This window comes from Diabrotica virgifera, chromosome 1 (genome assembly GCF_917563875.1).
Source record: "Diabrotica virgifera virgifera chromosome 1, PGI_DIABVI_V3a".
In the NCBI taxonomy this organism is placed as follows: domain Eukaryota; kingdom Metazoa; phylum Arthropoda; class Insecta; order Coleoptera; family Chrysomelidae; genus Diabrotica; species Diabrotica virgifera.
Genome location: NC_065443.1, coordinates 169559119 through 169573050, shown reverse-complemented (window position 1 = coordinate 169573050; position 13932 = coordinate 169559119). Strand labels below are relative to the sequence as shown.

At 33.1% G+C, this 13932-nt stretch overlaps 1 protein-coding gene across 2 annotated transcripts in view; it reads left to right on the top strand.

The window, feature by feature from the left end:
- LOC126878850 (death-inducer obliterator 1) overlaps positions 1-13932 on the top strand; it is a 234578-nt gene that overhangs the window by 112616 nt on the left and 108030 nt on the right. For both annotated transcript variants that reach the window (XM_050641744.1, XM_050641743.1), the window contains exon 13: positions 8975-9191. In XM_050641744.1, the coding sequence (XP_050497701.1) occupies positions 8975-9191 (217 nt within the window). The remainder of the gene's footprint in view (positions 1-8974; positions 9192-13932) is intronic.

The window sequence follows — 13932 nt, the reverse complement described above, 5'->3', positions numbered from 1 at the left end:
GGCTATGGTCACTTTGTTGGCTGCTGCTCTGAATAGTTGTAATGAACTACAGTTAAACCATTTTCTAAGGTTCCTCAGCCAGGAGATGCGTCTTCTTCCTATGCTTCTTCTTCCTTGGATCCTTCCTTGCATAATAATTCTCAGCAACTCATATTTTTCTCCTCTGGTAATGTGACCCAAATATTCCAGTTTTCTAGTTTTTATACTTTTCATAATTTTTAACTCCTTATTTAAACGTCGTAGCACTTCAACATTGGTAATCCTTTGAACCCACTGAATTTTCAATAGGTATTCTTCTGTAACACCACATTTCGAACGCTTCTATTCTTCTTATGTGTTGTCTCTTCAATGTCCAAGCTTCTATTCCGTATAGCAATATAGGAAATATGTAGCATCTTAGAGCCCTCAATCTGAGAGGCAACTGAAGGTCTTTGTTTGTAAGTAGTGTCTTCATTTTTATAAATGCTTGCCTTGCAGTTTCAATTCAGACGTTAATTTCTTTGCTTTGGTCATTTTTGTCATCAACCCAGGTTCCCAGATATTTGTATGTTTTAATTTTTTCTATTTGGGGTTGCTCTATCATTAACCTTTCGTTTCCATGTTCTGTTTTTGAGACAATCAAATTTAGTTTTTTTCTTGTTTATTTTTAGTCCGTATCGAATGCAATAATCGTTAATTCTATTTAGCAATTCTTGTAGCGATTCCAGGGTGTCTGCCATTATAACGGTGTCATCAGCGAATCTTATGTTATTTACTATTCTTCCGTTTATAGAGATTCCATCACTTAGCTCCGCTATCGCTTCCTGAAATATGGCTTCACTGCACAGGTTAAACAGTAGCGGCGACAGAACACAACCCTGTCTTACTCCTCTCTTTATATCAATATTCTCGGACTCCTGTTCTTCTATCTTTATATTGGCCTTTTGATTCCAATACAGATTGATGATAATTCGTAAATCTCGTCGGTCTATATCTCTGTTTTTCAATAATTCTATTAGTTTTTCATGTCGGACAATGTCGAACGCTTTTTCGAAGTCGATGAAACAGGAATAAATATCCAGGTTAATATCTAAGCATCTTTGAGAGAGGACATTAAACGCAAACAATGCCTCTCTTGTTCCAAGTCCTTTGCGGAACCCATATTGGGTATCATCCATATCATATTCTAGCTTTCTGTATAATCTTCCATGAATCACCTTTAGAAATATTTTGAGGGTATGGCTTATTAGTGATATTGTCCTATAGTACGAACAATCTTTGGCGTATATTGTTTTTGGTATTGTTACAAAGGTGGACACCAACCATTTCTGAGGGATTTTTCCGGTTTTATATACTTCATTAAACAGATCCAGTAGTACCGGTAGAGTTTCATCGTCTAGACATTTCAATAATTCCGCAGGTATTTCGTCTGGACCTACAGTTTTTTCGGTTTTTTGCGTTTCTTATTGCTTGTTCGATTTCCTCCATGATGATCTCTGGTCCCGTTTGGCTGTCGATTTCTTCCGGTTATTGTCTATTATCCTCAAACAGATCTGTTATGTATGTCTTCCACTTTTTTAATTTCTCTTTGACTTCTATAATAAATTTTCCATTTATGTCTTTAAGAAGGCCATCTTTCCTTTTTCGCTGTGTATTTGTGATTTCCTTTATTTTCTTGTACATGTTAAAGCTATCATACTTTTAGAATATTCTTCTATTTCACTACATTGATTTGCCAGCCAGGTAGATTTGGCCTCTTATTTTCTTTCCTATTAATCTCTGGATTTCCTTGTATTTTGCCTTACTCCTGCCTTTATGTTTCCTTCTTTCCTCCATTAGCTCTAGGATTTCTGAAGTCATCCATCTCTGTTTTTTTATTATTTTTGTGGGTAATATCTTCTTTCCTGTCTCTACTAACGTTTCTTGTATCACGTCCCATTTGTCATTTACATCTGTTGTTTTTATCACGTCTTTGATTTTCTTTAAGTTATCATTTATTTCTGCTTTTAGCCTCTGACGTACAGGTTCTTCTTTTATATTTGAGACATCAAATCGTGGTATATTTGTTTGTTTATGGATCTTTTTCAGTTTTATCTTCATTACGCCTACTAATGGATTATGATCTGAATTTATGTCAGCTCCGTGGTATGTTCTCACAGACTTTATAGTGTTTTTATATCTGGGGGTTTGATTAAAATGTAATCTATCTGGTTTCTTACAATGTGATCTTCCGAATCCGCCGGTGATATTCAGGTATAAAGTCTTCTTTTAGGTAATTTAAATAAGGTATTCATTACTACCATCTCCTCGCTTTGGCAGAATTCGACAAGTCTGTCCCCCCTTTTATTTCTTTCTCCCAAGCCAAATTCTCCCACACATACATCCACTTTTCCTTTTCCAATCTTGGCGTTGAAATCTCCCATCACCAACAATATGTCATCTTTTTTTGTGGATCTTATGATTTCGTTCAATTGCATGTAGAACCTTTCTATCTCGGCCTCATCTTTGTCGGCAGTAGGTGCATATATTTGGACGTTTATCTTTTTAGAGAATGTTTGTAACTGAATCATTTCGGGATTAGGTTTGAATAATATTTTTGAAGTTATACTTCTTTAGGCGCGATGAGAGTGAAATTTAATATGTGCGAATTCATCAAAAACCTTGTTTCCCGGCGCAGACGCATTATAGCTTTGCTCTGATTGGGTGTTCAAATGACATGACAATAATTGTTCAGTATGGAGGTTATGATAAACAAATATTGTATATTAGTTTTTATTGTTGTGAGGACACAGACAAAAGCAAGTTTATAATTGTAGTAACTTTTTAAATAGTTTCTAAAAGCAACAGGTACGTACTTAATTGTAAATGTTTCAGTATTGTAATAAAAAATTACATAGGTACTTACCTATTTGGAAAATGTATGTACCTATCTAGTAGGTAATGTTTTGATTTACATAATTTGATTACCAACAAAATTTCTACCACTCGTCATATAATATACCTATTGTTTTCTTACTCTATGTTTTGTTGTATTTTAATATTTCAATTCCCTTTGTGGACACACAAACAAAAATCAAACTAATTTAATTAAATTCAGAACTGTCAAACAGTAAAATGTTCAGTTAGTCTACCTTCCCACATGACAATTACGTGTAAGTGGTCAAGTCGGGTGACGGGTCTGTGTAAGTGGATTTCAAATCTAAGCACGCGGGTTCGAATCCCAATGCAAGTTTTTATTTTTTTTTATAACTTTTATGATTGTAAATATATTTGTTATATAATTTTTTTCAGAAAATGCGTATTTAGTTAAAATTTTGCCAACAATTATTGTTCAGAAATCATTTCTTTGGTGCATTTTTCAATATGTTTGTGTGTGTTTTATTCTTTTATTTTTTTAATTTTTGGTATTGTTTTAATAAAAATGTTTGGAAAGTAGTAAGTATTAATATTAGTTTAATATTTAAATAAAATATAAATAAACCTTTTAAAGTACATATATTAATTTCGTTGGAATCATATAATAGAAGTATAACTTCTTACGTGCGTACAAAGTACACACACACATTCTTTTTTTGTGTATTATAATCTTTCAATGCAAGTATTAAGTCTTTTCGGCACAAATCCGTTACACGTCCTACAATTTGACATTATCATTGTCGCAAAAAGTTGCCGTGTTGTCGGGATGTTAGAAAATATAGGGTTGATTAAAATGTAAGGTTATGTTATATGTATGCGTTAAAAAGAGAAGAGGACATTAGGTAACCTCTTTGCCACAAATAAAAAGGATTGATCATTAAGTTTAATATATTTAACACCTAAAGTTCCACGTGGAATCAATTGTGCTTAAGGCTACGGTTATATTGGACGCGTAGTCTGCATAGATATATAATACACTAGATTGCGGCCTGCCATCTTAAAATGGGTGACGGTTGCGACAGAGATAAATGAGCCTATTTGGTCGGTAGTCTCTTTCTAATTCAAGGGGAGTATCATCGTACTCTATCGAGTATTATTTAAATGTTTTGACAGTTCGAGCGGGTGGCGACGAGAACTGTATACGAGAATAGTATAAAGTAATTGTTAAATATTCGTACAAATTACCAATAATTAATATTAACATAATGTACCATCGATTTATTATAATTAGACATTATTTTTATTTATGAAACTATTGTTACAATTTTTTAAAAAGGTAGAAGCAAAACAAACATCATTCGAATAAGGCCGAATTTATATTAATAGCGAACGACTTTTATTTTCCTATGCAGTTCACAAATTAATATGTTAAGGATAAGTGAACTTAGAGTGAAATGGAATTTATTTTTTTCGGTGAGAAATATCTAAATGTTGTAATGTTTATATAATTTTTGTGTTTTAATTTTATTTGTCCGTAGAAAGAATGACTTCTTGTCCTATACGTTGTATAATATGTCTCAAATGATGAATAAGTACCTATTTATTTTTTTTTATTTTTATTACAAAAGAAATAAAAGTACAATTCTACTATTAACGTATTTTGTTTACAGTAGAAAGTTTTTAATAATTATTAATGTGAGGATTATACTAAATCGAAACCATAAAATGCTAATATTGATTGGTAATTATTATACTACGAGTATAATTTAATTATATATTAATTTATAGTATGTATTCCAATATTATCTTACTATACATACATTTATTATCTGCTAGATTTACTTGGTCGATTTTCCAGATGTAAAAATATCAAATATACGCAATATTGATTAAATTAAAAATAAAAAAAAGTAAAGTTGGTATGGGATTCGAACCACGATTATCCACGTCATGAACCAAAGACCATTTCCCGTCACCACCCGCTCGAACTCTCAAAACATAATACTCAATAGAGTGGGATAGTCATGTCGTCGATATTCCTCTTGAATTAGAAAGAGACTACCGACCAAATAGGCTCATTTATCTCTGTCGCAACGTCACCCATTTTAAAATAGCAGCGAGCAATCTAGTGTATTATATATCTATGGTAGTCTGACGATCAATCAGTCGGACATAAACGAACGACATTGGTAGTGCGACTAGGTGGTCGGATTATATGCGTTTAACTGCGACTATGTGTTCAGAAAACCGAGGATGAAGAATATTTTTATTAGAAAATAATTTTTTACGTCTTAAATAGATTAAATTGGATAGATAAGAATATTAGATTAAAAATAATGCAAATATGTTTACTGTTTTATTTCATTTTTGTCGCCAGGGATATCCATATCTTACGAACCCTATCTCGATCGTGATAATCTTTATTAGTTTGGTCCCATAATGCCTTTCTTTCAAATACCCCCAAAATTAATTTTTCAAGATCCGCCTTCAGACGCGCGTTGCCGCAGGAAAAAACAAACAAGTTTGTTTTGTGAAATTAGTCGTCCATACACGTGCGTAAACTAACGGCTATAACTTATTCAATATAACCGTTCCTATTTATTTGCCCGTGTTTGTTTCTGTCGTCCGACTACGCAATAGTACGTCCGACTCGTTAGTCGTCAGAGTACGCGTCCAATGTAACCATAGCCTAAGTCGGTGCTTTGTGTTTATCTTATTCCATGATTCTTGACATCGCATAGTTTGTACACTGTTTTCTTCGGAGTTGTGGTCGTCATTTCAGAAAAAGAATTAACTGTCAACATGAAAATATCTTTTTTGTCTCTCCATTTCTAAAATTTAGAGGGTAATACGACAGATTGTAGTAATTATCCAAGAACTGCAAAGACTCTGCGGCCTTGGTTCAATAAATTATCTGAGACCCTATATTTTATATAAGGGAATAAACTATGTGGGGAGGATTGGGGAAGGGAATAAACAATACAGTGATTAGTGCGCTAAGAATCTGCAAAATGACGCAAAAGATGGAAAACATACTACATTATGAAATAAAAAGGGATGAGACTAGGTAGAGGCGTAAAATTAACGATAGGAAACTATAAATAATTTACATTACATAGTTTTTCACCTTTAGACGTCTGTGACAGAAGAATTTTATAAAATTCTAAATGTCAGTGTTACTTATCATACTCCTCCGATACGTCTTTTTAGTATGTAATGTAATGTAAATTTAAATGTTGCTATAGATAATTTTTCACAACGTAAGTATTATCATTGTTTATATAGGGAGATAGCTGGTCAGCCCAATAGGAAAATTTGTTTGATTCAAATTGAGACAGTCACCAGATGTCCCCACAATTTCTGTCAGGGTCGCAACGTCAAAATGCATAGACACCAAGTTGGATACGATCCTATTCATAACAAACCAACTAGCATACATATTAAGAAAAATAAATATATATGGAAGAATATATTTAGAAATTGAATTAATGATATCATGCTACTATACATTATATATAATATAATAGCATGACATCATTAATTCAATTTCTAAATATATCCTTCCATATATATTTATTTTTCTTAATATGTATGCGAGTTGGGGTGTTATGAATAGGATCGTATTCAACTTGGTGTCTATGCATTTTGACGTTGCGACCCTGACAGAAATTGTGGGGACATCTGGTAACTGTCTCAATTTGAATCAAACAAATTTTCCTATTGGGCTGACCAACTATCCCTATATAAACAATGGTATTATCATTGTTTATATAGGGAGATAGTGGGTCAGCCCAATAGGAAAATTTGTTTGATTCAAATTGAGACAGTCACCAGATGTCCCCACAATTTCTGTCAGGGTCGCAACGTCAAAATGCATAGACACCAAGTTGAATACGATCCTATTCATAACACCCCAACTCGCATACATATTAAGAAAAATAAATATACATGGAAGAATATATTTAGAAATTGAATTAATGATGTCATGCTACTATACATTATATAATATAATAGCATGACATCATTCATTCAATTTCTAAATATATTCTTCCATATATATTTATTTTTCTTAATATGTATGCGAGTTGGGTGTTATGAATAGGATCGTATTCAACTTGGTGTCTATGCATTTTGACGTTGCGACCCTGACAGAAATTGTGGGGACATCTGGTGACTGTCTCAATTTGAATCAAACAAATTTTCCTATTGGGCTGATCAACTATCCCTATATAAACAATGGTATTATGTTTTCCATCTTTTGCGGTATTTTGCCGGTTTTTAGCGCACCCATCACTGTATTGTAATAAAAACTTTATTTTTTGTTGTTGTTTCAAGTTTCCATCCCGAAATCATTTTAAAAAATGTTTTAATTAAAATTTTCCATAATTTATAAAACCTGTAAATATTGTTAATTTCAATTGGGTGCTTCGAAATTGGATGCATCAGCAATGTTACACTTCTAGTAGGGCTAAAAGTGTTGTTTTATCCTCGACGGATATCAAATTCTGATCCGTGTGTTTTTACTGTTAGTTGTGTATTGTTTTATTGTGGATTGATGATGTGTCTCCGACATGCTGTTATTTTAATCGTTGTTAATCGGTAACCAGATCTTGCTGCGTTCTATCAATGAGTTTGCTATACAATTTGCTTCAGTTAGTAATATGATGGATGTTTTCTTAATTTTACGTATTCTACTAAATATCAGAAAAACGCAGTTTTCCATTGGATTTTATGTTTATTGTTCCAATTATGTTTGCTTATGAGATCTATCAAATTCTCTGTTTTTAATATAAGATTTATTCTCGTTGATGCTAAAAGTTAGCAGTCTTGAATGTTCATTAAAAGACGTCTAGGTTTCAAAGCATGAGTTTAATTAACCTTCCGCAACTAACATAGGTTTTCTGAACATTAAAGCTAACATCCGCTTCAGAGACAGACATAAAAAAATGTTTCCATTGACACACTTTCAAGTGTAGGGTTGTGTTTACTCCTTGAAGAAGTGAAATTAAACGAGAATGATAACTATTTTTAATTTATTAATCCTCTTGAACATTAGCAAAATACCGAAGAAAATAAAAACAATTATATCACATGTCATTTGTGAAAAACAAGCTCAATTTTTCCACTACCGTTTTTTGTACATAGCTTCACCTTTTACTCCTGGCAAGTGGGTTACTAAATTATCAGCACTTGTTTGCACGTTCTTTCGTTAATATAAATATTTTTTTCATCGATGTCACGTCCACCATCGGTCTCTGAGACAAAATTTGCCGATAATTGCATAATCACTTGACACTGAAGACTCGAACTTCAACACTAAAAACATACACCTGCATCAGGCAGCTACTGATGGCGCCGAAGATACATAACGAACAATTTGGATATAATCGTAGAAACTCTAAGTAGTGCGTCTCACAGACCCAATGTTAGTCACGGAAGGTTAAGCAAATTCTAAGCAATTTATTATAAAAAAGACTAAGTTTTCAATCTAATAGCACATAAAACAACACCAAAAAATGCTGTTCCACATCCTACCAGACTGAAAACAATGGGAACCTTCACTGGTAACACCTCCGAGGTTTCTACAATTTGCAAGCCATAACAGATGCTGAGACTAAGGAAGATGAGGGAATTTTACAATTTATAATTCACGTCCCATCTGCTCAGCGCGGTAAAGTTCCAACGAGAATGGTTCCCTTCGTACTCCAATCAGAGTAAACATGTAAATCAAAAATTGAAAATGGTTATTCATTTTCAATTTATTATACTTTGACAGTATAGCTGTATCATTGGTGATTTGTAAGGTACTTAAGAGAAAAAATATTTAATATGTACATCATTCTGTTGAGCAACGGATACATTTTATAATTATTATTATATATTGCTGCAAAAATAATGTGCTAAAGCCACACACAGTTTTAGAGGTAATAACCTAATAGTTTAATCACAGAAATGAAAAACAGTGTATCAGATAATTGTTTTGGACAATAGTTGAGATATTTTTTGTTTGGCAAGAGGGCTTACATGCTACATGCAGAACAATAAGAAATTTGTTACATTATTTAATTATCTTATAAGAATGATTATTTTTAACGTCATTGATATGCAGCGATAATTATTTTACTTTTTTTGTTTGTAGGGGAACAAGTTGTAGAAGATGACACCGGTAATAAAGTTGATAATACTGAAATGATTAAGAGTTTAACTGAAGGTTCCACTTTGGACTCTGGAGAATCAAATAGGGATACCTCTAAAGAACGTGACAAAAAGAGTACAAAACATAGCCACAGAGATAGAGATCGAAATCGCAGTAAAGACAAGGAGTACCGAAGTCACCGATCTTCGAGCAGGGACAGGTAATTCTAAATTATTATATAGATTACTATATTTCTTGGCTTCGTACTGTTTATTTTTTATTGTGTTGATTTATTTTTGTACTTTTTATTATTCATCATCCATATGCTTCCTTTTTTTTTTAGTATTTTAGTGTTTGTATTGGATTGAGAGCTAACGCTCTTCTGTTTAATCGCAACGAAAAGTGATATCGGTTCTTACGAAATTATACAGTTACCAAAATAAATGCAATCCGTACGGTAAAATACGGCAAAACCTCCAGATTTTAAAGAACCGCTTGGATTGACATGAAATTTGGCATACACATAGTAGTGATGTAACGAATGTCATTTTTTTAACATTCGCGAATACTAATGCGAATATCTGCTATCGACATTCGCGAATGCGCATGCGAATGCGAATGAACTGTTTTTTTTTTTTTCGATTTTTGTAATGTTTTCGAAATTTATAATGAACAGTTAATTGATATTTAGTGTAAATCAATCTGAATCTTACGCTTTATTACATAATACAATACCAAATAATAAAATAAGTAAACGCTGATAATTTGCTTATACGAGGTTAACCTTTTCTTAAGAGGATGGGTACGTATTTTCGGCTGCAATGCTATTCAAATGGGGATTCATTTTTTTTCGAATCCTGAGAAAACTAATAAGTATTTTTGAAAAATTTAAATGCAGAATGAAAGATTACGTTATTAGCGAGGGCCGAAAGTCCCTGAGAACTTCTATAATGTTTATTTTAATAAGTTACAGGGGTAAAAAACTAAAAGAAAATTTAGTGTAATTTTTAATTTCAAATATCTGATTCAAAATAAACTTTTTATTTATTCTAAGGGACTTTCTGCCCTCGGTAATAATTTAGTCTTTCATTCTGCGTTTAAATTTTTCAAAAATATTTATTAGTTTTCTCAGGATTCGAAAAAAATGAATCCCCATTTGAATAGCATTGCAGCCGAAAATCCGTAGCCAATGTGCGTGGTAATATTTTCCAAATCTATCTTTGTCTTACAACGCACTCAGCCGAATATAATATTGTCAACATATTGTCAGTCAGACACTGACATTCAGTGACAATTTTAAATATGTGACATGGCATCGGGAATATTTTGAGTTGTTGATTAAATACTATTGATATATAGTGTATTTGATAAATAATTGATTTAAGACGTGAACTTAATAAAAAGTTATTTATTGTGTATTATTTATGAAAGATCCAAGCAGAGAATACATCAGGATAATATATTATGTGATCCAAGTATTTTGTTGTTAAAGATGTTCAAAATTGTAAGCATTCCATAGTAACAATATATTATTAAAAAATCACTTTAACACTTTTACTCTTTTCTCGATTGAGTATTAGTTTTTGTTGTACAAATAAATTATTACAATCATTGAATACATAGTTAGTGAAAAAATTATCACTGAATTAATAATTTGCAATTATACAAATAACAGTTATCCAAGAACATTCAAAAGCCATCTCTTTAAGTTAATGATGGCATTTTTAAGTAGAATGACATTCGAGTAATGTTTACATATCCATACCAGTGTGAATTTTACTACACGTAATTTGCCGTGTAAAGATAGAAAAAGTAGTGATAGCCGTAAAATATTTGCGGATTATGTACCCATAGCCTTAATCAAAAAATATGAGAAGTGAATAGATTACCTAATATTATCTTCAAATAATTTTTTTTTAAAATGAAGTTTTCGATCCTAATAGCATTATTAATAATATTTCGAAAATATTAAAATATTATTAAAGATTTTTAAATCGAAAACTTATTGGTCCATTTCCTTGGTAACACCTCCAAGGCTTCTAAAATTTGCAAGCCAAATGGATGCTGAAGCGAAGAAGACAAGAGGGAATTCAAAAAACTTACAATTCACGACCCCGTCTGTTCAGCTGGTAAATTCTAACAGAAAATGGACCTAGTTACTCGAAGGAGTAAAGACCAATATAAAAATAAAATAAAATTTTTATTTTTAATTCAGTTTCAATGCGAATGCAAAACAATCCTACTTTTCAATTAGAATACGGAGCGCAGATCATCTGTTCTCCATTGGAGAACAAGCCTACGTTCTTTCCGATGAGGCTCCAATAAGAGCCGAAAATCGCGATTCAAGGGACTGGTCTGCGCTCCGTATTCTAATTGAAAAGTAGGATTGTTTTGCCTTCGCATTGCAACTGAATTAAAAATAAAAATTTTATTTTATTTTTAATTTTTTTTTATATTCATATCCGTAAAACATTAGCACAATTTCACGGATGAGATTGATGCGAATATTCGCGAATCAGGTCTCTAGACGCAGTAGAAGCAGAGTAGTAGCTAATGAAAAATAGGTTCTTATTTGTTAAATTCCAAATCGAATATTTAAACGTGAAATAACAACAAAATTAAGCACTTTTCGGGGAAAAGTCATCACAACTTTTTTAAAGCGTTTAAAAAGAGTTTTATTCTTGTTTTAAAAAAAATTCTAGAATCAACGAGTAGGTAAGCAAGTTACGCTCAAAATAAAGTTGTTTTTTTTTTGATAAAAAAAGCGTAAAAATCACCCCCAATTAGCATCTCAAGTGAAATTAATCGTTACCGCTTCATAAGTTACTTTACTTCTACGTGGGTGGTCCGATAAGTACTTAGCCTCTCCGCTCGATGGCGTCACTGTCGCAAGAGAAATTTACCATCGTGTAATACATTCTTGTAGACGGCCTATGTCAAAATATCAGCCAAATCGGACTCATAGTTTTGTTTTGACCGCGTGTGTAAGCGGGCGTGTTTGGGGATTTTAGAAAAATGGAAAAAAGAGCAATCAGTCCGGATTCAACTCGTGTTTTTAGAAGGGAAATCTCGCAGCGAAATTAAAAAGCGCTTGAATGCTGTAAATGGTGACTGGTTCTCCTTCGATGGAAACCGTCAAAAAATTGTTTAATGAGTTTCAACGTGGTGGCACATCGGTTTTTGATAAGTCACTTCCAGGTGCCCCGAAAACGGCTACATTGAGGATAACGCGAAAGAAATCCACGATCTCGTATTGATAGACCGCCGACTGAAGGTGCGTGAGATAGCTGAGACAGTAGGCGTCTCAGAAGATCTCGTTGGCCATATGCTGCATTAAATTTTGGGCATAAAAAAGCTTTCGGCGCGATGTTTGCCGCATTTTCTAACTTCGAACAACAAACGCAGCCATGAGACCACTTCAGAGCAGTGTCTGATGCCGTTTAAGCGTAATCCAAATGAGTTTCTACGTTGTTTCATAACCGTCATCGAAACATGGTTCCACTGGTATACACCGGAGTCCAAGGAACAGTCAATACACCCCGCGAACCTGCTCCGAGTTGGGCGAAGACTGTCCAATAGGCGGGAAAGGCGATGTCCACCATTATCTGGGGTTTACAAGGTGTGATCTATATCCACTTCCTGGAAAAGGGCATAACGATCACAGTTCTTTACTATGCCGCATTATTAGCCCGATTCGACGCCGAATTTCAGCAAAAACAGCCCCAATTGGGAAAGAAAAAAATACTGTTCCGCCATGACAACGCTCCGGTTCACACCTCCGCCATCGACATGGCCAAATTGGTGGAATTTGGCTACAAACTGCGGTTGAACCAACGTATTCTCCAGATTTGGGTCTGTACGACTTCTTTTTGTTTCCAAACTTGAAAAGTCACTCGCCAGGCAGAAATTTAAGTCAAAGAAAGAGTTCATCACCGCCAAGAAAGCCTACTTTACACTCTTTGCAGAAAACGACAAAAGGTATTTTTCAGACAAGTTAAAGAAGATGGAGCATCGCTGGGTCAAGTGTATCGACCTAAAAGGAGACTACGTTCAGAAATAAATCTCTACTTTTCCAAAATTTTCTTTTTTCTTTTGAACGCTAAGTACTTATCGGGCCGCCCTAGTATATTGTTATTATTATGATCTGTAAATTTCATCGGTTCTTAGTCCTTATTTTTGAAAGGGCTGTAGTTGAAAACCTTGAACGAGTCACTACTCACGAGTGTAAGTCAATTTTGGACAGCCATATCTTAACCAATTTTTGTGTTCCGGAAAAACCAAAAATCCAAAATATTCAAAAAAGCAAAACCTACATTTTTTTACTCTTGTAAGATTTTTGGTATGTATCACTAATAATTTTTAAGTCATTTTAAAAAAAAGCTTTTTTCAAAAATAAGCACTTTAAATCGATGAAAGTTACAGGTCAAATATTGAACAATACATAAGTAAAGTAACTTGTGAAGCGGTAACGATTAATTTGATTTAGGGTATTAATTAGGGGGTGATTTTCACGACATTTTTAACCAAAAAAAAAGGGACCAACTTTATAAACACTTGTAGTAAAAGTTGTAATTAGTTTTCTACGAAAAGTGCTTCATGTTTTGGTTATTTCACGTTGAAATATTCGATTTGGAATTTGATGAAAAAGAATCGTTTTTGATTAGCTACAACTCTGCTTCTGTTAGGTTTACAGACCTCATACATACGCCAATTTTTCACTTTTGTATAAGCTATATTATTGCTAGGAATGTTTTTTTCGATAAAACACTTTTTGATTTATTTGCAAAAACCGGCTAAAAACGTGTTTTTTTTTGTTGAAAAATGGACATATTCAATCCCAAATATCTCGAAAATTATTGACTTCTGTGAAAAACTCTATAGAGCAAAAGTTGCTTAGAATTAGTCAGTTTATCCATATCCGGACTTTTTTTAAACGTATATTTTTCACCTTCCAGAAGGGA